Source organism: Lactuca saligna, chromosome 8 (genome assembly GCF_052625555.1).
Source record: "Lactuca saligna cultivar CGN05327 chromosome 8, ASM5262555v1, whole genome shotgun sequence".
Taxonomy (NCBI): Eukaryota; Viridiplantae; Streptophyta; class Magnoliopsida; order Asterales; family Asteraceae; genus Lactuca; species Lactuca saligna.
Genome location: NC_136424.1, coordinates 34,821,735 through 34,843,014, shown reverse-complemented (window position 1 = coordinate 34,843,014; position 21,280 = coordinate 34,821,735). Strand labels below are relative to the sequence as shown.

At 31.5% G+C, this 21,280-nt stretch overlaps 1 protein-coding gene and 1 pseudogene across 2 annotated transcripts; both read left to right on the top strand.

The window, feature by feature from the left end:
• The first annotated feature begins 9,928 nt into the window (after nt 1–9,928).
• On the top strand, nt 9,929–11,599 carry HVA22F (HVA22-like protein F). Its single transcript, XM_078970474.1, has 5 exons — nt 9,929–10,063; nt 10,150–10,176; nt 10,712–10,834; nt 10,954–11,200; nt 11,359–11,599. Exons 1-5 carry the CDS (start codon nt 10,017–10,019, stop codon nt 11,383–11,385), a joined length of 471 nt encoding a protein of 156 aa, XP_078826600.1. The 5' UTR covers nt 9,929–10,016; the 3' UTR covers nt 11,386–11,599.
• A 5,687-nt stretch (nt 11,600–17,286) lies between these two features.
• On the top strand, nt 17,287–21,155 carry LOC145011995 (cytochrome P450 CYP72A219-like; annotated as a pseudogene). The gene is made up of 4 exons (XR_013664346.1): nt 17,287–17,416; nt 18,189–18,300; nt 20,175–20,557; nt 20,591–21,155. The product of XR_013664346.1 is annotated as a cytochrome P450 CYP72A219-like (transcript).
• The last annotated feature ends 125 nt before the right edge of the window (nt 21,156–21,280 follow it).

Sequence of the window (21,280 nt, the reverse complement as noted above, 5' to 3'; positions counted from 1 at the left end):
TTGGTTGCTCAAGGACAGTTGGAAGTATAGTGATAATTCTGGAAGGACCATATTGACATAATCTGTAAGGAGGCAACTCTTGTTCAGAAGTGATAGTCAAAATGAATCTGGAAATGTTTCAAAGTCAGAAATTTCAATCTGTGTAAGATTAAGGAAACTTAATGCAAAAAGGACGTTTCCAAGGAGTTGATCTCCTTTGGAATACTCTGTAATGATTGTTGTCGAGTCTTTGTGAATTTTTGCATAATCGTTACAAGAGGATCAATGCATATAAGTTTAGAATCTAACAGATTTAAGTAAATGGCATGAATTTGGAATTCTTGCATTTGCAGTAAGGATTTGGGAGTGTGAAAAGAGAATCATTGAAGTTATGTTCAATTGATCTAGTTCACAAAGTAAAGATCATAGACAAACATAGTATGCATACTGGGTGTATGGCATGACTAGTGTTTAGAAAACATAGTGTACATGCTTGGAGCATGGGACAACTATTGTTTTAAATTCAAGAATAAAGTTGATAGCTGAAACAGTATACAATGAATAATGTGTAATCGTATGGTGATAAATAAAAGGTGTTTTATTTATGTTCATAGGTTTTGATACCATATTGGATTCATATATTATTGTGTTTCACTTTGCATGTTTTGACTTCCCGAATAAACTAGGTTATTCTTCAGGAATGACTAAGTTATTCAAACCATCCACAGTCGGTCATATGTTGGAAGTAGATATGAATTAAGACTATCATGGGTTGGCTTGTAGAGGTCTAAGGTGTTGGACAAAGGGCTACAACACTCATGAGTGCTCATAAGTTCTGAGTATTGGATTCAACCCGCGCTCATTGGAATCACTTCATGGATTTTATCATGAGTGATCATGAGACGATAATATCTTATATTCTTCAAACCTAGAGATATGAGTTGTTACTATGAGTTGATAGTACATTGATTGCACGAAACCGCATTTGGTAACTCGGTGCTATAAAACGTGTCTTTGTGTATGATTCAACAAGTAGTAGAACAAGCCATATGAGTCGAATTTTATCCATTCCTTTTACCTTTGGGATAAAAGCGATATCTGTGGGCCCCTCGATGATTTGATGATGACAAATGGAAGTGCTCGGCCGGGCCAGGACTGGTTTGATTTGTTCAATTAGTCAGTCGTCATAAATTGGAAATCGGGAAACAACAAATGGACAGAGAGAATGATTATCATCCATGTCTCAGTCCATATGATATCTAAAATGGAGGAATATATGATCCCTTATCTAATGGAAAAGTCATTGACAAAGGTCAGAGTTCATCTACAAGGTCAAGAGTTCGACAGAAGCTTTTGAGAGCTACGATTGCTAGTCGGTTCCTGAAGTCATACATAATATTAGTTTTAGACTTATCCAAGTGGGAGATTGTTGGATCAATTTCTAAGTCCATAACTATAATTGGTAAGACTTGACCCAACCCGACATGGTCCATTTGGGTTGCATGGCATCATGCACTTGGATATACTATAATGAGAGAAATAAGACACTTATGGTTATTAATATATTATAAGTTCTAGTATATTAATAATAAGAATAATAAGATTATTTAATTAGTATTGATCAAGAATTAATCTAGGATTAATTAAGTGATCAAAAGAAGACTAATTAAATATATGGCTTGATTGTGCAAATCATCCATACTTATATAGTGGGCTAATGCTCCATGGATTATCTAGTTGGGCTAAAACCCATATGATGCTCCATGGTGTATTTGAACCCATGGATCCAAGGAAATGGAAAGTCATGACAATTAGGGTTTACCCTAATTGTAACACTATATAAAGATATTATTCTTGACAAAATCGGCACTAGTATCATTCTAGAGAGGGCTAGCCGATTTCATGAAGTGTAGAATTCTCTCTAAGTTATTCCAAGTGCTTATAGTGTTGTGTTAACCATTTGAGGTGTCACACTTGGAGCACTAGGCACTCAAGCTTCATGAAGACAAGAACTAACAAAAGGTATGTTATTCTAACTTGTGTTATTCAAAGTTTAGTATGCTAGAATAGAACAATACCCTGGAAAGTTGATATTTGCATGTATAATAGAGAAAACATAGATCCAAGGTATTTAGGGTTGCATGTACACTTAGGAGTGTTAGAATGCTCATAACCCAACAAGATTAGTGTCTAAGTCCATAACTATTTTGGTATGTACTTGACCTGATTATGAGCATGGTCCTTTTGGGTTGCCTTCACCATAGCAACATGTAGGATGAATTAAGGAGAGAGAGGTTTAAATATGATTTATTAATATATTATGAGAATAATATATTAAAGGAGAAATCATATTGTTTACTTAATATTAGTCAAGAATTAATTAAGAATTAATTTTGTGGCTAAAAGAGATTAATTAAATATGGGGGACTGGACTGCAATTATTGGATAATTGAGTTATTGGGGTAAGGAATGCTAAAGGAGTAAGGGGTGAACGAAATTATGATGGAAGCCCATCATATTTTCGTCCATGGCCTTATCCAGAAGGTTCCATGGGCTACTTAGAGTTTAAGCTGCCCATTAGGGTTTTGACTGAAACCCTAGCAGCCCACACAAGTATATAAAGGACCCCTTAGGCCCCAAAAATGTGGACAACTGATTCTCTAGGGTTTTTAGTCGTTTTTGGGAAGCCTCCTTTCTTCTCCTCTTCATCCAAGTTGCATATGGTGTTTGTGACTCCATTAGAGGTGCAACACTTGAGGCACTAAGCTTTTGAAGCCAATCCAAGCAAGGAATTGATTGTTATTGCTATATAACAATAAAAGGTAATTCTCTAAACCCTAATTCAGTTTATAATATATTAGATCTAAGTTTATTAGTCTTGGATTCATTGCATGTACAATAGAGAAACCTAGATCTAAGCATTAGGGTTTGTATGAGCACATATGATGGTTTCTTATGCATAAAACCCATAAAAAAAGAAGGAGTGCAAACATATTGAATTGAAGAGTGAACTTTGGAACTCAGCCGGTAAACACCTCGAGATATTTAATATATGTCTACCTGTAGTACATTAACACGGATCGGATCAAAAGAATGCCGCTACACGGGGTTCATCAAAATTCATGGGCTCTATTAGTGGGCTAAGGGATTCCGAGTACTCCAGTGAAGTCCTTAGAAAGTCACGAACTATAGTATAGTAGTAATAAAGTTAAAGTTCAAGATATTTGTTTGCTTATGTGTGATAGTTGAAAGTTGAAATATTGAGAAAAGATAAAAAAAAAAGTGAAAAAAGAGAACAAGTTCCACAAAAATATAAAGTTGCAATAAAAAATATAGTTATATTTTTAAGACAGTTATATTATATAGTATTTTGCTTTTTTAAAGCTGAGTCACTTGGAATTTGATTATAACTTTTGAAACGAAAGGAGTGGAATAAAAGGGTACAGGAGGTAAAAATGCCAAAAATGGTAAAAATGCCAAAAATGAATGTTGTTTAAAATGAGTGAGAGTATTTATGAGGAATGTGAGTATTTAGGTTTGGGAAGTACTTAGGAATCATTACAAACAAATATGTGCATTGAAGTGATATGTAATGAATGAACTCAAAATGGATTGTCTTGTGTAATGATGGTAGCTAAAGTTTTAATGTGATAGCATGATGATTATATATTAGTTTTGCTTAGGGGAAAGCAAAAGACTAGTGTTAGGTAGTTTGATAACACCTATTTTATACATATATTTCCGACATTTTCTTATTATTTTATACTATGTTTTTATATTATTTGGAACTAAAAGGTACTTATAATTATTTGAATTTATATTTTGCATATATAACATGTTGCTAGATCGAAAAGAAAGCAAAAGGACTGGAAAACATAGCTGGAATGTAGAAATAAGGAATGATACTGAATTAAGCAATTACGCGCTGCGTAATCATGTTACGCACCGCATAGATGGTCATGCGGTTTAAAGGTTTTAAATGATCTATGCCATGTGTAGATTAAATTACGTCGCGCGGAATACGTCGACATAAATTTATATAAATAGCCATTTATCTCTAACCTAAAGGGGGATTCAGACTACTAATCATTATTGGTCGACAAGTAAAACCATATCTTCCATTTTGAGGGTCTAGAAGGCGGTCGGAGGGCCATTAAGATAATAGGAGCAAAGATCTGAAGGATTAGAGAGCTTATTCATGCCGAGAATCATTCGAGTTTTTTTTTTCCGACCACGATTAGCATTCCGTTATGATTTTCATATGTTTTACTTTCTGATTTAGGGCTTCAAAACCCTATTGTTTTGTGTTAGACTAGATCAATCATTGAGATTATAAAGTAATTTGCTATTTAGAGTATTTATTCTTAGTTTTTTAATTATGTTTGTGTGATAAAAGATCCTCATGTTTTAAAGTTTTAATCTTTTCTGTTTATTGCTGAGTATTATTGGGATTAGATGATCACTTTATCTTAATGTGCTTGAATTATATGAATCTATGTTCATTAGGTTTGCATGACTAAGACTTTGATCGTAAGACTATGGTTAAATAGAAAAGTTGGTAACTTTAATGTGTGAGTTTATATGTGATGACCATTCATATATAAAATTGGTATTATGATCATTAATATTAGTTTATAATTCAATTCTTGCATAATTCGAACTAAACACTGATTTGCATGATTATTTGTTCACTTGATCATTGAGTTAATAGTCTTGTTAAAATCAAAGGATTAGTAGTCTGATCATGATGCTAGTCATATTGGGAATCGGTGAATACTGAACAAATATCGATTGCACTTAGTAGTTAGCCAATATTTTGAGATGAAATCCAGTCTAAGCCAAGGTACCCGAAGTGATTCGTGTCATTTCAGTTTATATAGTTAGTCATCTATTTATTAAATTGAGATTTGATTATCAAAAGCGCCTTTTTACTGTGTTTTCGTGTGTTTAGTGTAACCTATAACCAAAAATCCAAATGAATTCACTACCATTTACTAGTGTATAACACATGGTCTTACCACAACTATACTATGCACGATTAGGTTCACTGCCTAATATGTGTATTATTCCAGTTACGATATAATCAGTTTTATAAATTTAAAACTTGAGCAATTAATATATATATATATATATATATATATATATATATATATATATATATATATATATATATATATATATATATATATATATATATATATAACATCATCAGGTTTCTACAAAGAAAGGCCGTTAAAAACATTAAAAGGAGACCTTTCACCATTAAGTGATAATTAAACAAATTCCCAAACATTATTTGCATAAAAATAAGTTTAAAAACAATAAAAGTCAATTATCAATGAAAGCATGGAGAAAGAACATGAAATATTTTTTCATATTCTAAAGTTACAACCTCTATTGAGTGAGTTTCCAATGGAAAATGGTGCAGACCAAGACCGAGCTCCACTAAATAGATATATCAGTGCACATTGTAGTCATTAGTAACTTTAACAATGTTGAAAGTAGTGATTTGATTGTTATAATCTTACTCTCATCAAGTCGTATTTTTTTTTGTTGAAATTAACTACATAATTGGAGTGGAAGCAACCCATGTATTTGATTTTAATGTATTAAATTTCGTAATTTTTAAAATAAAATTTTAATGGAAGATTGAACCTTGTGTGAAAATGATAGATTCAATCTTACAGGGTTGCTTCGAAAGTTACTGGCAAGTGGGTTTCAGATCGAAACATCCTCGTTGTAACTCAAATCCTACATCTGCGAGACTGTTCTTATTTATATGGAAGTATAGCTACAACGTGTGGTTGTGTATTCAAATGCCGAAATAGATAATGCAAAGCAACATACGTGGTTCACGAATTAGAGTTCTCTTTCATAAACAAATAAATTATATGCAAATTAGGGTTTAAATCCCTTGCCACCTAAAAGAAATGGGTATATACATAAGTACGTTATGGTAATAAAATTGCAACGAACAAATTAGGATTTGGTATGGCATCTTTGTTAACATGAAGTTGTAATAACTATAACCAATGTGGGTTTAATCCAAGTACGTTTTTTATGGACAAGTATATTACCTACATAATAGAACATTCTATCAACTAAAAAATAATGCCCTAATTGTTTATTGGGGATCAAGTAGAATTTTTTTACCTGAATCTTTGTCTTCATCTTATAAAAGGAACAAGGAGAACGATATCTAGATAATAAGATGCTTTTATTCCAAAAATCAGGAAAACTGCATCTTTGAATAAGACTGTAATTAAATAAGCTCTATTGACACCCTAATCTTAAAATATAAGCTTTCTTTAAGAATCTGTCGAAGTATTCTTACATCAAAATTTGTACCATGAGAATAAAAGAGTGGTTTCTGAATTCTAATTCTAATGATATGCAATAAATCCTCACGTTGGTACAAAGGTTTTAATTAAATACACTGAACAACATCAAGTCCCTAACCTTGATGACTTTGAACGAAATAATATAAAAAGAACGCAAAAAGATCAAAACCCAAGTGGAATCGATTAAAGTCGTAATCTAGTTAAGGCCGAATTCAAGATTATTAAACGTAAATTATGAATGATTAGGTGCTTTACAATTTCAAGAAATTCTATAACTCCATTGTCATCTGGTCCATCTCACCTCACAGTCCAGGTAGAATCGATTAAAGTCCTAGTCTAGTTAAGGCCGGATTCAAGATTATTAAAAGTAAAACATGAATGATTGGGGTGCTTTACAAGTTCAAGAAATTCAATAACTTTATTGTCATCTGGTCCATCTCACCCCAATACCCAAGTAAAATCGATTAAAGTCCTAATCTAGTTAATGTAGAACTCAAGATTACTAAATGCAAAATATGTATAATTAAGTGCTTTACAAGTTCAAGAAATTCAAGAACTCTGTTACGAGTTTTTTACCAAGTGATTGTAGTCGTAACAATTATTTACAAGAATGATGTAGTTTGAAAAATATTGTAAAAAATATTGTAAAAATGTATTCCACATCATATATATTTTTATATTAAAAAAAAATCTTAAACTGTTGGACCCGCATCTATCATCTTCTTCTCCCTTCCTATTCTACTCGTTGTTTTTTGTCCGCCGGAACTAAAGATCAACCGTCTTCATCCTTGTTGTTAAAGATCTGTTTGCACAATGGGTCTTCATCTTTGTCTCCCTCTCCACATTCCTATTTCTTCAATTATTAAGTTGCCGGCTACCCCCCCCCCCCCCCACCCGTGTCCCATCGGCGGTGGTTCTCTCCCACCTATCGTCTTTCACAGGCCAATTGTTCTTTGATATGCATATGTAACACTATCAGTCTTCTTCACCCCATTTGCGACCTGGTTTTCTTTTGTATCAAGAAGCACAAAAAACTCAAAGATTTGTTGGCATTTTAGGAGATACACAACTATTTTGTAGTCACCCATTTGTGATCTGGTTTTCATTTTTGATTAAGAAGTAGAAAAAATTGAAGATTGGAGAGCAATTCATATTTTCAGGCGATGTTTTTTTACGATTTCTACATACACAAATGCTATAACCGTACCAGGTGGATTTTATCGGAAATTTAGTCAATTTAGAACATCATTATTGGAAAATTTTCCCAGTTCACATAAATATAGATTCATGGAAGGTTTTGATCACAATCTAGTTAAGGCCGAGTTCAAGATTACTAAATGCAAAGTATGTAAGATTAAATGCTTTACAAGTTCAAGAAATTCAAGAACTCCATCGCCATCTTGCCCATCTCACCTTAAAACCCAAGTGGAATTGATTAAAGTCCTAATCTAGTTATGGTCGGATTCAAGATTATTAAATGCAAAATATGAATGATTAGGTGCTTTACAAGTTCAAGAAATTCAATAACTCCATTTCCATCCAACCCATTTCACCCCAAAACCTAGGTGGAATCGATTAAAGTCCTAATCTAGTTAAGGCCTAATTCAAGATTACTAAATGCAAAATATGAATGATTAGATGCTTTACAACTTCAAGAAATTCAAGATCTCTATTGTCATCTGGCCCATCTAGCCTCTAAAATGTGGAAGTTTCTATAAAGACCAAAGTCAAACAGTTACTCTGAGGAGTTTACAAATACAATCCATATTGCGAGATTTGTAAATCCATGATCTTGGGTGAAATCGAAAATTAAAATTGCATTATAGGAAAGGAAGAAGCTAAGTTATGCCTGAAACAACAAATTCATCAAAAGAAGAAAAAGAAAACTAAGAGGTTGAGAAAAGCTTCAGTGAAACCTTGATGTGTGTGAAATAACCCTAGGTCTATTAAAGTAAATTAGGGATAAAATTACAAGTATAATGAAATAATATAAAGAAACATAAAGGAAGTTGTATACATTGGTCATTTAAAATCAACCGAAGAGTGTCTAACATCAAATTGAAACTTTTTCATGTGTTCTTGGGAACACAAGCTCTTAGTATTGATCAAACACTTTCTTGAAAGAAAAATCCATAATAACATATATAGACATGAAAAATGAGAGAATTGCCAACACGAATCCGAAAAATACTTACCGAAGAGCATGATATTTTTTTTGTTTCACTTAAAAATTTGATTCATCCATATAATATACGATATCATTAAAGTTATCATACAAATTAGTACAACATACATTTTATGTGGAAAACTCTTATTTGGAAATATCACGTCCTTTTTGTTTATCTCTCTTCTTCATTGAATGCTAGAAAGAGAAATGAGAGTTTTTCTAAACATATGTGTGTGAAAGTGTGAGAATGAGGGAATGTTTGGGATTCCTTCTTGAAGTTTTTTTTTCCGGAAAATTTAGAACTTCTCGACTTTATGGAAAGACTATCTTTTGCTTATAAAGTTACTCCTTATCATACATTTTTTTAAACTTATTTGCTTTTTGAAAAACCAATAAACCAATATGTCATTTTAAAAAAGAGTCACAAACACACACCGAATCAAAAGATAAGAGAAAGAGAGAAGAGAGATGGTTGTAGAGGGCATATGTAATGTTAATGTTAGGGGTAATTGGAATTGCTTTTTAAAATTTAAAATGCAAAAAGAATTATTGACTTATGAATTTAAAAAAAAAAATTTTAAAAATGTTTTGATTAGTTTTTGTAGTTGGAAAAACCACTAAATCAGTAAGTTAAAATGTATTTAACTAACTTTTATACATAAATGATCCAAAAATAACTTATTGACTTATGAATTTTCTAAAAAGCTAAGATTTTGTATCTTCTTGAAACCTCCATTTTCTTCTTTGCCAATAAAAAATTTCAGAATAACACATTTTAACTTATTATAAATTAATAAATCAATTTAAAAAGCAATTTAAATCGTTATGACAAAGGTTGTCCCTTTCTCCTAAACGTGGCGTGAAGATCAAGTGACATCTTCAATACTTAAAGTGTTTGATGGACTGGTTCAAAAACAAAAACTTAAGCCCAAAAATTCAACCGACCCATAATTATGGACAATGCAGTAAAAAAAATGAAAAAAAGAAAAAAGAACCACTATTTAAAATAAACGTGTGTCCAGGTGTCCTCTCTTTTGAAGAAATGATATGATTATTTAATAAAAATATATTATTATTTCAACATAGTTTTCTCTTTACAAAAAACAAAAAACAAAAAATAAAAAAACTTTCGGATTAAACCGACCGAAGGTTTTTTACCCAAACCCATATTTCGATGATTCGATCCCTAGGGTTGACACCTCTACTACGTATTTTGAATAACTAAATAGCAAGAAGTAATATTCCTCATTTTTGGTATCAACGAGCAATCGAGCATACTCTCATGTTCATTCTTTTTAAACTTTCTTTTAGAATAATATGGAGGGATTCCAAGGCTACGATTCACCACCCACCTTCTTGCTTCTCACTAAAGAAAAGAAGATTATACCAAAAAGATATCCTTTGCTTTGCTTCATCTTAGACATTCGAACTACTTACTTATATAACCATCAAGATACACAATTCATCATGCATATGATTTATTCATACAATTCAAAAACAAGTAAACGTCATTGAAAACACGAAAAACAATGGGGCTTCTTGCAACGATCGCTAGACATCTGGACACGCTAGTCGGGTATGTATTTGGAGCTATATTCCAACAATATGAAAAATCTAACCCTCATTTAACTAACTTGTTTTTATTTTGTTGATTTGATTCAGACCTGGAGTAATGCTTCTTTTCCCTTTGTAAGTTAACATTTTATATTACAAGAAATCATATGGTCTTTCAAAAAAATTGGTTATTTTGATGCGGAACTAAGGGAAAATGACTTAAAAACCCAATGAAGTTTCCAAACCATTCAAAAAACCTCAATCATGTTTTGTCTGTTCAAAAAAACCCAACCGACTTAACATTTTGTTTAAAAAATCCAACAAAGTTCCAAACCGTTCCAAAAAATCCCAATTTTGTTTTGTTTAAGTTCGTTAGGTTTTTTTAACATTCAAAACATGATTTGTGTTTTTCAAATGTTTTGGAAATTTTGTTGGTCTAATAAGTCATTTTCCCGATACGGTAACAAATCACATCATCATCTGTTTCCCTTATTTGATTTTCAAGAAAGTGTAACTTTGTTGGGTCTTTTAGACAAAATGTTAAGTTTGTTGGGACTTTTTGAACAGACAAAACATGATTGAGATTTTTTGAACGGTTTGGAAACTTTGTTGGGCTCATAAGTCATTTTCCCCAGAACTAATGATTATGGATGTACAAATTTATGAAAAGGTATGCATCCATGCTAGCGCTCGAAAGCTCTACACCAGAAGATGATCAACAATGGCTTACTTATTGGGTTTTATATTCGTTTATAACCCTCTTCGAGCTTTCGTTTTGGAAAGTCCTCCAATGGTAATTCATTCAACTTCACCGTGACCTATAAAAATAAAGTCACATGCATGTTGCTACTTGAAGTTACCTATGGCTTCCTTCATATTCACTTGAAATTTGATAATTTTGGAAATAAACAGGCTTCCATTTTGGCCCTATTTGAAGCTATTGTTTTGTATGTGGTTGGTGCTACCTGGAATCAATGGGGCAGCATACATATATGCGAATATAGCTAGAAAATACGTCAAGGTTGGGAGCCATGTGAGCTCAAAATACCCCGAAGGACAGCGGAAAGTCCTTCAAATGATGAGCCTCGATGCAAGGAAATCTGTCGAGCGTTATATTGAGAAGTATGGCCCTGAAGCATTTGATCGTGTAGTTAAAGCGGTAAAATCATATAACCATGCATTCCTACTTGATCTTCATCTATCATTATAACATAATCATAAACATTCAACAAAAGTTTGCTATCTGGAAAATATCGTAGATAAGTTTTTGAATAAATTTAATTTTTTATTTATTATAATTTGTTGTTTGGTTTGCAGGCTGAAAAGGAAGCAAACAAAAAATAAGAAATATGGCCTACTATTTAATGTTTGTTTGTTTGGTATTATTTGTGTACGAGATTCAACTTTTTTTTTTTAATGTTTGTTTGTTTGTTTTTGTTTTTTATTATAAATTAATTTAAGTTGTTTCACATTATGGTTTCTCATAAACAAAATGTTGGTACACGATGTTTATGTATGCAATGCTTATTTACATGGCGGATCTATTGATTTTCTATGATCACGGTGAGATGAAAAAAAAATAATGCTCTTTTGTTTGTATCGCACAATGCACGTATAACAAACTTTATAAAACAAAAGAGCAATAGATTGTTAATTAAATGAAATCCACAATGATACAAATAAAACTTCAAAAATCAGCTACAACTACGTTTTGTGTATTTTTTAAAACATAAATATCAATTATTTTTTATAGTCAAGACTAGCTATTTGCCAAATATTATTTTATGGTTATTTTGAATTTTTTTTTTCATATGTAATTTTATTAGTATTTCTATTTTATTAAATTCCATAATATTTTAATGTAATAATTGAAATAAAAGTATTAGTAAATTGATATTAATTTCATTAATAAACTTACATTTTAATTTTAAAATTCCCAAAATTATGCTTATTAGTTTATTTTATTTATTTTTAATTATTTGTTTAAATTTAAAAGATAAAAAACATTTTCATTATAATAATTCATTATATTTCTTATAAATTCAAAATTCTTAAATTTAAACTTTATATTTAACTTTAAAAAAAAATTAACTCATGTAATATATGGGCCTCACTAGTTATTAACATATTAAAAAAAAAAATTCACCCATGATGATTCGGAGATATGATTTCAATAATTTTAATTTCAAAAAATTTCTTTCCGCAAGCAACATATTTAAAAACATAATTTCTTTACAAACTCCATAATTTGAATAGATTTTTATGCTACATTTTCTGCAAAATATATGACTCCATAAATAACTATCTAAACAACATTTTTTTATTCATCATTAAGTAAGAAAAAAATTGACTTTGATTTATTAAATAAAAATACAAAAAACCGACTTAAAATATTTTATTTGTTCAAATCTATTTTTTATTGGACAATTGTCATACCCATAAGAACAATAAAATAACTACTCATATTTTTTTAGAAGATTAATGTTTATTTTCAATATTTGGAATTTCATCAAATTGTCTCTTTTTCAATAAGACTTTTTATAGGAGAATTAGGTTCGATTCTAACATTCGCGCTACGATTCCGTTAGATTCACTAACAATACATCCAAATATATTCACTAACAATACATCCAAATATATTCACCACATTGTTCAATTCTAATATTCTCTGCAATCAACTAATTTAATTAAAGCTTCTCGTATTTCATAAAATTGAGTTTTTAGTTATTAACATTTTTAATATGACTTTCCAAACGTGCATAAATATGTGAGGGTTAACTATTCACATAATATTCAAATAAAGCACCATATCTCTTTGTTGGAGCTAAAAAAGCATCATACATGGGTCCTATTAAACACCATCATATCATATCATCATTCACATCATATAGTGTTATAAAATAGATTATTATAAGATATGAGTATGAGAATTAGACACTCGAATGAAAATATAATCACCCCGTCCTTATATATTATTTGACATGTACCAAAAAATGTTTTGCTTAACATCAATAATTTCTCATATCACATAAAATCTAAATTAAAACTATCATATTCAAAATCCATATAAAATCTTTAAGGTTTATATCACATTTATCATTCATTTGAATTATACCTAAATTTTACCATTAGAATTCTCATAATTCATATCATTCGTTCCACGAAAAGCTAAATTAGATTCTTTCAAAACTTTCCCAACAATTATTCTAATCATAACCTTTTTTCAATGTTTAATTAGTAACTTTCTTTTTATCATAACCACAACTCTTTATCAAGTGTTTTATTTTATTCAAGCTAACACGTATTTGTGTCCAAGTTCTTAAATTAATCGCATGTTGAAACTATTTTCATGTGCATCTAATTTTTCACTAAAATGTTTCTGATCATTTATTTCTTTAGGAACCAAATTACTTATAGGACGATCTCTTTTTAATTACTTACAACAAAAACAAAATACTCTATCTTATTTTTTTTGAACACACCAACTATTTTCTATCACAAGAAATCATAATTTTTTTTGAACATACCAACAATTTTCTATCTCAAGAAATCATAATTTTTATTAGTTTACAAACATAAAATTCATAAGAAAAAAATATGTACCAATTGCATCTTCTAGAAATTTATATTAGTTTTAGCTTCCTTAGGATGCCATTTTTACAAGAAAATATTTTGTTGTAGAATCTAAATATCATCCAAAACTTTTAGATCAAAATTTTTAAAATCAATAAGTTTATAAATAAATTCATTATTTTCAAAATCATTAGAATTATCATCATGATCATTAAAATTAGTGACTAGATCATTGGAATTATCAACTAGATCATTAACAAAATTATAAGCATTTTAAACATTAATATCGTGCCTAACAAAATAGTTATTTATGGATCCTTGTAAGAAATTAGCAATTTCTTGTTCCTATTTTTATTTCCTATCTTGCACCTAATGGTTGTTGTCGAGGAAGCATATTCAAAATCTTTTACAACTATTAATCTAGCAATTAATTTCATTTCAAATTTCAAGTTGCTATTTACTAATCAAGTCCTAGCGTCATTAAGGCGATTATGGTGATTGGCGTCAATAGTTTGATCGACAATTGATTTTGTTGGTGGGGTCTTCTAGGGTATGGTATAGAAGGGAGCTAAAAGAAGAATAGATAAGAATCAGGGGAAAAAAATTCAGGAAGTACAAATCAAGAGTTTTAGAGGGAAGCATATTACTATAAGCATGTAAATTCAAGTAAGGTTTCTTATTCAACGTATGCTATGAATTTTATAGATTCCATTCTCCCAAGTGGCTTATGGAAGGTGTGTAAAAGAATTGGTCATGTTGTAGACATTTTTATTTTCCCTAAGTTATCATGACTGGGTGAATGATTTGGTTTTGTTCGCTTTATTGAAGTTGTTGATGTTCACAATATTGTTCTTAAGCTTAATGATGTTTGGTTTGGGTTCTTTTAAGTTATATGCTACTGTTCCAAGATTCCTTAGGCGTGGTGGTGATAGATTGAAAAAAATTACGGGTAATGCATTGAAGTCCAAGATTGTCAACAATGAATCTTCTGTTTCTTATGCAAATATGGTAAAGGGTGCAAAGAACAATGTTGCAATTACGAAGGTGTGTCACAATAAAGATATTATTTATTTATATTCGGGAGAATTTGTTGTATAAGATACTAAATGTGCTTGTTTTGGGAAGGCTAGGGATTTTCATAATCTTCCTAATCTACAAATATTATGTTTTGATGAGGTAGATATTTGATATGTTGGTGGTGTGTGGGTAGTTTTTGAGTTTAAATTGGAGGTAGTGTGTCGTAAGTTTTTTGAAAATGGAGTTGTGTATTATTAGCTTTGTGAAAGGCGTCCTTGGGATAAGTATATTTTTATATTTGAGAGATTGGTTTGGATTGATATTGATGGCTTACCTTTATGTGCATGAAGCAAATGGGAGATTTGAAAGATTCTGGCTAGATGGGGATTTTTGTTGTTCGTGGATAATGATTTACAGAGGATGTGTATAAGAATAAGGTGTGTATCTTCTCTGGTTGTCAATATATTATTCTCAGGTTTTAAAAGTTTGTGTGGATGGTAAGATTTTTTGTGTGAGAGTTCAAGAAGCTTTAGGTTAGTACCCATCTTTTAATACAATCGATATGCTCCAAATGATGTTGATGGGGATGATTGATTGCAAGAGTTAGGATATAGTGAAAATCGAATGCAGATAAATGATGATGTGTCCTCTAATTCTTTTGGTCTTTATAAGACCATGGAAAAATTGAAACATGACGAACTACAAAAAATATGGCATAAGGATTTCATGTATGGGGTTCAAATAATAAAAAATCCATGTTTGAATGTCCTCTATTGACTGATAATTTTGACAAAAATAATGGTTGTGTGTTGTCACCTCAGGAGCTTGTTCCTGCGAATTCAAATATGTGTTCTTGCGATCTTTAGCAGTGTGTTCCAACCAGAACAGGTCCGACACCACCATTGGAAGTTGCTATCATATAGCCTCAGGAAGTTGCTGTCATATAGCCTCAACCACCTGTTGCTCTTTTTTTTTATTATCACAATTACGATGTGAGATGGATCTCGTTGGTTAAAACAGTCACGTCATCAACTCGTTAATGTTGTACAATCATCACCCATTGTGTTGTCTGCTATAGTGCATGTTTTTCCTCTAATTGTTGTCATTCCACTAAAGTCGAAACTTGTTGTGGTGATTTAAGAACCTTTGGTTATACCACAAAAATTAGCCACATTGCAGGTCCTTCAGGGTCAGTTTCCACTGGGCTTTTCGGTGGTTTTGCCTGAATGTCCGGGGTCTCAGATTCTGAGAATGCTTTTTTACAAGCCCTTTGAGTTTCTCTAATCAATTTGGAGTCTTTTTTTTGGAGAATAAATCTCAATCATTTGGATTTAGTAATGATGAATATCATATGGAGGAGTGTAGGGAAAAAAGTATTGGATTGGATATGTCTCGATGCCAATCAGGTGTTTCTTCTTTGGTGGTATGGCAAAGTGATTAAAATATTAATAGATGCATTGTTTGTCTATTTGTCTATTAATATTCAAGGGGCACGATGTAAAGATAAAAAGATAATGGATTTGGGGTTTGTGTAATAAACATAAAGTTAATTTTCTATCTATTCAGGAGAAAAAAATCAAGTTCTTGATTCATTCTGACTGATCTTGGAATAGCACATAACGTTTCATCTCCTTACACACCACAACAAAATGGTGTTGTCGAAAGGCTGAATAGATCACCGTGCCAAGCACCAACGACGATGCTCACATATGCAAATTTACCTCAATATTTGTGGGCCGAAGCCGTTTCGACGGTGTGTTTCACACAAAATCGATCATTTATTCATCGTCGTTTTAACATCACCCTTTATGAAATAATTAACAATTGAAAACCGAATGTGAAATTTTTCCATGTTTTTGGTTGCAGGTGCTTTATTATGAATATCAAGGATACCTTTTCGAAATTTTAGTCAAAAGCTGATGAGGGGATATTCATGGGATATTCACATAACTCTATTGCATATTGGGTGTTAAATAAGCAAACAAGGAAGACTGAAGAAACTTTCAATCTAACTTTCAATGATTATTTTGTCAAACGTGTAGAAAAGACTTTTGAATAGAAGCCTATCCTTAACGAAACTATTGATGATTCATCAATTACAAATTCTTTCGATTTTGATTATGACTTAATTTTTGGCGTTCTTAACAGGGCTATCGATGTAGAAGTTCATGCTTACGACAATCAGATTCCTGAAGTTTCGAAACATTCTGATGATTTGACTATAACTAGGGATAATGGTAGTTTACAATCCACAACGAATACTCCTATGCATGTCGAATCTCACCCAGTGTTGCAAGGTGATCAAGTGGAGGGGGAGCACTTGAATTCGATACTTAATGTTGTAAATTTTTTGGATTTCATCAACAATCTTTTGCAAACAACAAAGACCAAATTTATAGTTTATTCTAATAATAATAACTTTAAATAATGAAAGAAAAATGGAAAATAAATATATCAAGGGTATGAGAGTCATTTCTTTTTTTAGAGAGATCAAATGCAAACAAAAGATACTCAAAAAGACCATTTATTTAATTTCTTCAAGGTTTGGACAAAACTCTGGAAAAAAAAAATACAAACCACAATAGCCATTTTTTACATTTATTGTCGAAAAACGAATCTAACACCTTCAATCTTTTATACATTCTTCTGTAGAATATGGTATTTGCATTCTATATAAGTTGCAATGAACTCGTAAACAAATAGGAAAAAATGCTCTCCAATGAAAGCTCGTGCGAAATTGATGTCTGGCCTTATCTCCAGACACTATCTAATGATGCAATTTCTGATGGGTTTTGGTCATAAGAACATCCTATGTGCTTATACAAACCCTAATGCTTGGATCTAGGTTTCTCTATTGTACATGCAATTAATCCAAGATTATAAACCCTAATTCTAGATTATGATAATCGATATTAACATATTAATGGGTTTAAGATATTACCTTGATTGTTATATAGCAATAACAATCACAATTCCTTCTTGTAATGACTTTAGAAAGCTTAGAGTCACAAATGTCACTCTTCTAATGGTTCACAAACACCAAGAGCAAGAGGATGAAGAGAAGAAGAGAAGGAGGCTGCCCAAAACCGTCCAAAACCCTAGAAGGAAGCTTGTCCACGTTTTTGGGGCTTAAGGGTACTATTTATACATCTAGGCTATTAGGGATTTAAACTAGGAAACCCTAATCTGACTGCTTAAGCCCTAAGCAGCCCATGGATTCCTTTCCCATAGAATTCATCCAACCTTATAATATAAGGTAATCCATAGCCCAATTGCAATTGTCTTATAATTACAGTTCCAGTCCCTTAAGTTTAATTAATCTCTTTTAGTGACAAACTTAATTCTTATTAATTTTTGACTAATATTAATTAAACAATATGATTTCTCCTTTAATGTACTATTCCCATAATATATTAATAAATCATATTTAATCCTTTCTCTCCATAATTCATCCTATCAAGTTGCTTTGGTGAAGGCAACACAAAAGGACCATGCACCATCGGGTCAAGTACATACCAAAATAGTTATGGACTTAGACACTAATCCAACAATTTCACGTACAGCTTTCGGTAGTAGTTTTGAAGAAGGAAGAAAAATATTTGAACTTCAACATGAAATGCTCGAATTGATTATAAAGTATGCACAAACAGCTTACATTCCGGGATCAAGGTGAGCATATTTGATTGTTTTTGAAGAATATGTCTCATCAGGCTTGACACGAGGGGCTGTAAGGTGTGTGTCCGGACAGGACTAAAAAAAATAAGGCTCAAGTTTTAACCAAATTACTTAGTATATTAATATATATGATTTTAATCAAATAAAAAAAATAAGGCTCAAATTTTTACCAAATTACTTAGTGTCGTGTAGCACCACTAGCCAATTTGTCACACTAAAATATGACACCCCTAATAAATTGGGAAAATGACTCTTGAGGGTAATTAACTTTTGCATTTGTACTCATTTGGTCACTTTTTTTTGTATTCAATATACCATCGAACTTGTTGTTTGCGTTCACTATAACCCTTTTGACCTGTGATAGCCGAGCAAAGGGTTATGGTGAACACAAAGAACAAGTTCAATGGTATATTGAGTACAAAAAGGAAAGGGACCAAATGAGAACGAACTCAACAGTTGGTTACCCTCCTGAGTCATTTTCCCAAAAATTTAAATGAAATTAAAGTTGCAAAATTATCAAAGATTGCAACCTTCTTTGGCTATAACGTATATGAAGAGCGTTTCAAAGGGGTAACCTTGTTAAAACATGGTCTACATTATGCTTATTGTGGTTAGCTGTCAACACTTCTCTGCAAAATGATATAACTATGTATAAGAGGTATATTTATCAGCATAAACGTTTATCTCAAGGTATATTATGGTGATGTATCTACAAAAACAGCATGATATTGTACATATTGATGTTGTATCTTATCCCATGAATTCGATCTTAAAGCTAAGTAAACTAAAAAATCACAGCACTTGTGATTCCACTCGTTTGTAGACTTATTTAGAATCCATGATACGATAAATCATTTGATTGGAAATGTAAATGTAGTCATGAAATGCGTCTGCTTAGTCAAGATTTCCCTAATAAATATTCAAGTGCATTACAAAGTTGTACATGTATGAATAATGTTCTTTCGTGGGTTATGTTTTGAATAGAAGCAAAAATGAATCTCATAAAATTATTAATATCAGTAGGGGATGACGTGAGATTTGCTGTAAATGAGTAAAAGGAAAATGAATCAGGAGGGTAACCAACTGTTGCATTTGTTCTCATTTGGTCCATTTCCTTTTTTTTTTTTTTTTTTTTTTGTACTCAATATACCATCGAACTTGTTGTTTGTGTTCACCACAACCCTTTGACCGACTATCACAGGTCAATAGCCGGTCAAAAGAGTTTTGGTGAACGCAAACAAAAAGTTCGATGATATATTGAATACAAAAAAAAATCAAATGAGTACAAACGCAAAAATTAATTACCCTCAACACCCAAATAAATTCAAGTCGTTTAGATCGCACCACTTTGGCACTTCACACCATCTTTTTGTTTTAAAAGTAAGTTATACTTTCAGCTCCTGGTTTATTCCATATTTCTCATAATACATCCCTCTTTTCATTTTTTTTACTAAATCAACCCCTTCACAATTCACATTGTTTTATGTTTTAAATCCAACTTACATTTCCAGCCGCTGGTTTATGCCACACTCTTCATAGTCTACCCTTCTTTTCAACTTTTTTTTTTTTTTACTAAATCAGTTTCTAAAAGTTACATATTTAACCCAAAATTTTGATAATGTCCCTTTTTAACTAATTTAATAACTTATTATATTTCCATCAAGGCAATTAACTCTTAGAAATTATTTTGTTTATATATAGAAAAAAATATTTAGGAGTTCGTTTTTATCAACCGCACAAGGCTTTCAAAATCAATGAATCGATTTAATGGAAATTATATTTTAGAACTAAACCACTATATTCAACTTGAAGTTGAAATTTATTTCTTTGTCTTCATTATCTGACTCTTGAGTTATCTAATATTATAGCTTTGTGCCAACACAACTCAACAAAAGGTTGAATGAGATTAACCAAAAAGTCAAAGCTTCAATAAAAGGTATTATTGATAGACGACTTGTTACAATAAAAGCTGGGGAAATTAGTAATGACGACCTTCTAGAAATTCTTTTGAAATCCAATAATGAAGAAATTGAACAAGAAGGGAAAAGAAACTTCGGGCTAAGTATCGAAGAAATTATAGAAGAATGAAAACTCTTTTATGTTGCTGGACAAGAGACTACAAGAAATTGTTGGTTTGGACTACCGTTCTATAGGTCAACACATTAACTAGCAAGAACGTGCTAGGGATGAAATTTTACATATTTTTAAGGACAAAAAACCAGATTTTGAGGGGTTAAGTCGTCTAAAAGTAGTAAGTATTTCTATCAATGATTGTGTGTAACAGGTTAACATGATTTTCAACGAAGTCCTTAGGCTATATCCACCGGTGACCTCATTAGGACGTATGGTTCATAAAGAAACCAAATTAGGAGACATAACAATGCCATCTGGAACTCTCCTCCATGTGACTACTATACTTTCACACCATGATCGTGATATATGGGGTGATGATGTGAAGGAGTTCAATCCTGAAAGATTTTCTGAAGGTGTGTTAAAAGTGACAAAGGGGCAAACATGTTACCTCCCATTTGGAGGAGGTCCACGTATATGTGTTGGACAAAATTTTGCAATGCTGGAAGCAAAAATGGTGCTTGCAATGATTTTACAACGCTTCTTTTTTGAGATCTCTCCATCATACTCACACGCATCACATCTTGTTGGCACCCTTCAACCTCAATTTGGTGCTCACTTGATTTTACGCAAACTTTAATTAGTTTTAAAGGGATGCACTTTAATTTATGTTATGTGGTGTTGGCTTTCTTATATGATGTGCACCCCTTATGGTACTCGGATTATCAAAAAATATCATGCGTTCAGGCTTGATATATGTATTGTTCTAGTATTTGTTGTAAAAACTTATCTCATTACTCTGGATACACTTTTGAACAATATGAAAACTCAAAAGTTGTAACTGAAACAATCAAATAATCGCGCTAAGCAAGAACCGGAATTGGTGATACTCAATATGATTTTA

Coding starts and splice junctions, on each gene's coding strand:
- HVA22F (XM_078970474.1), top strand. CDS start 10,017: ATGGGGCTTCTTGCAACGATCGCTAGACATCTGGACACGCTAGTCGG. Junction 10,835..10,953: donor TTTTGGAAAGTCCTCCAATG/GTAATTCATTCA, acceptor GGAAATAAACAG/GCTTCCATTTTGGCCCTATT. Junction 11,201..11,358: donor TTGATCGTGTAGTTAAAGCG/GTAAAATCATAT, acceptor TTTGGTTTGCAG/GCTGAAAAGGAAGCAAACAA.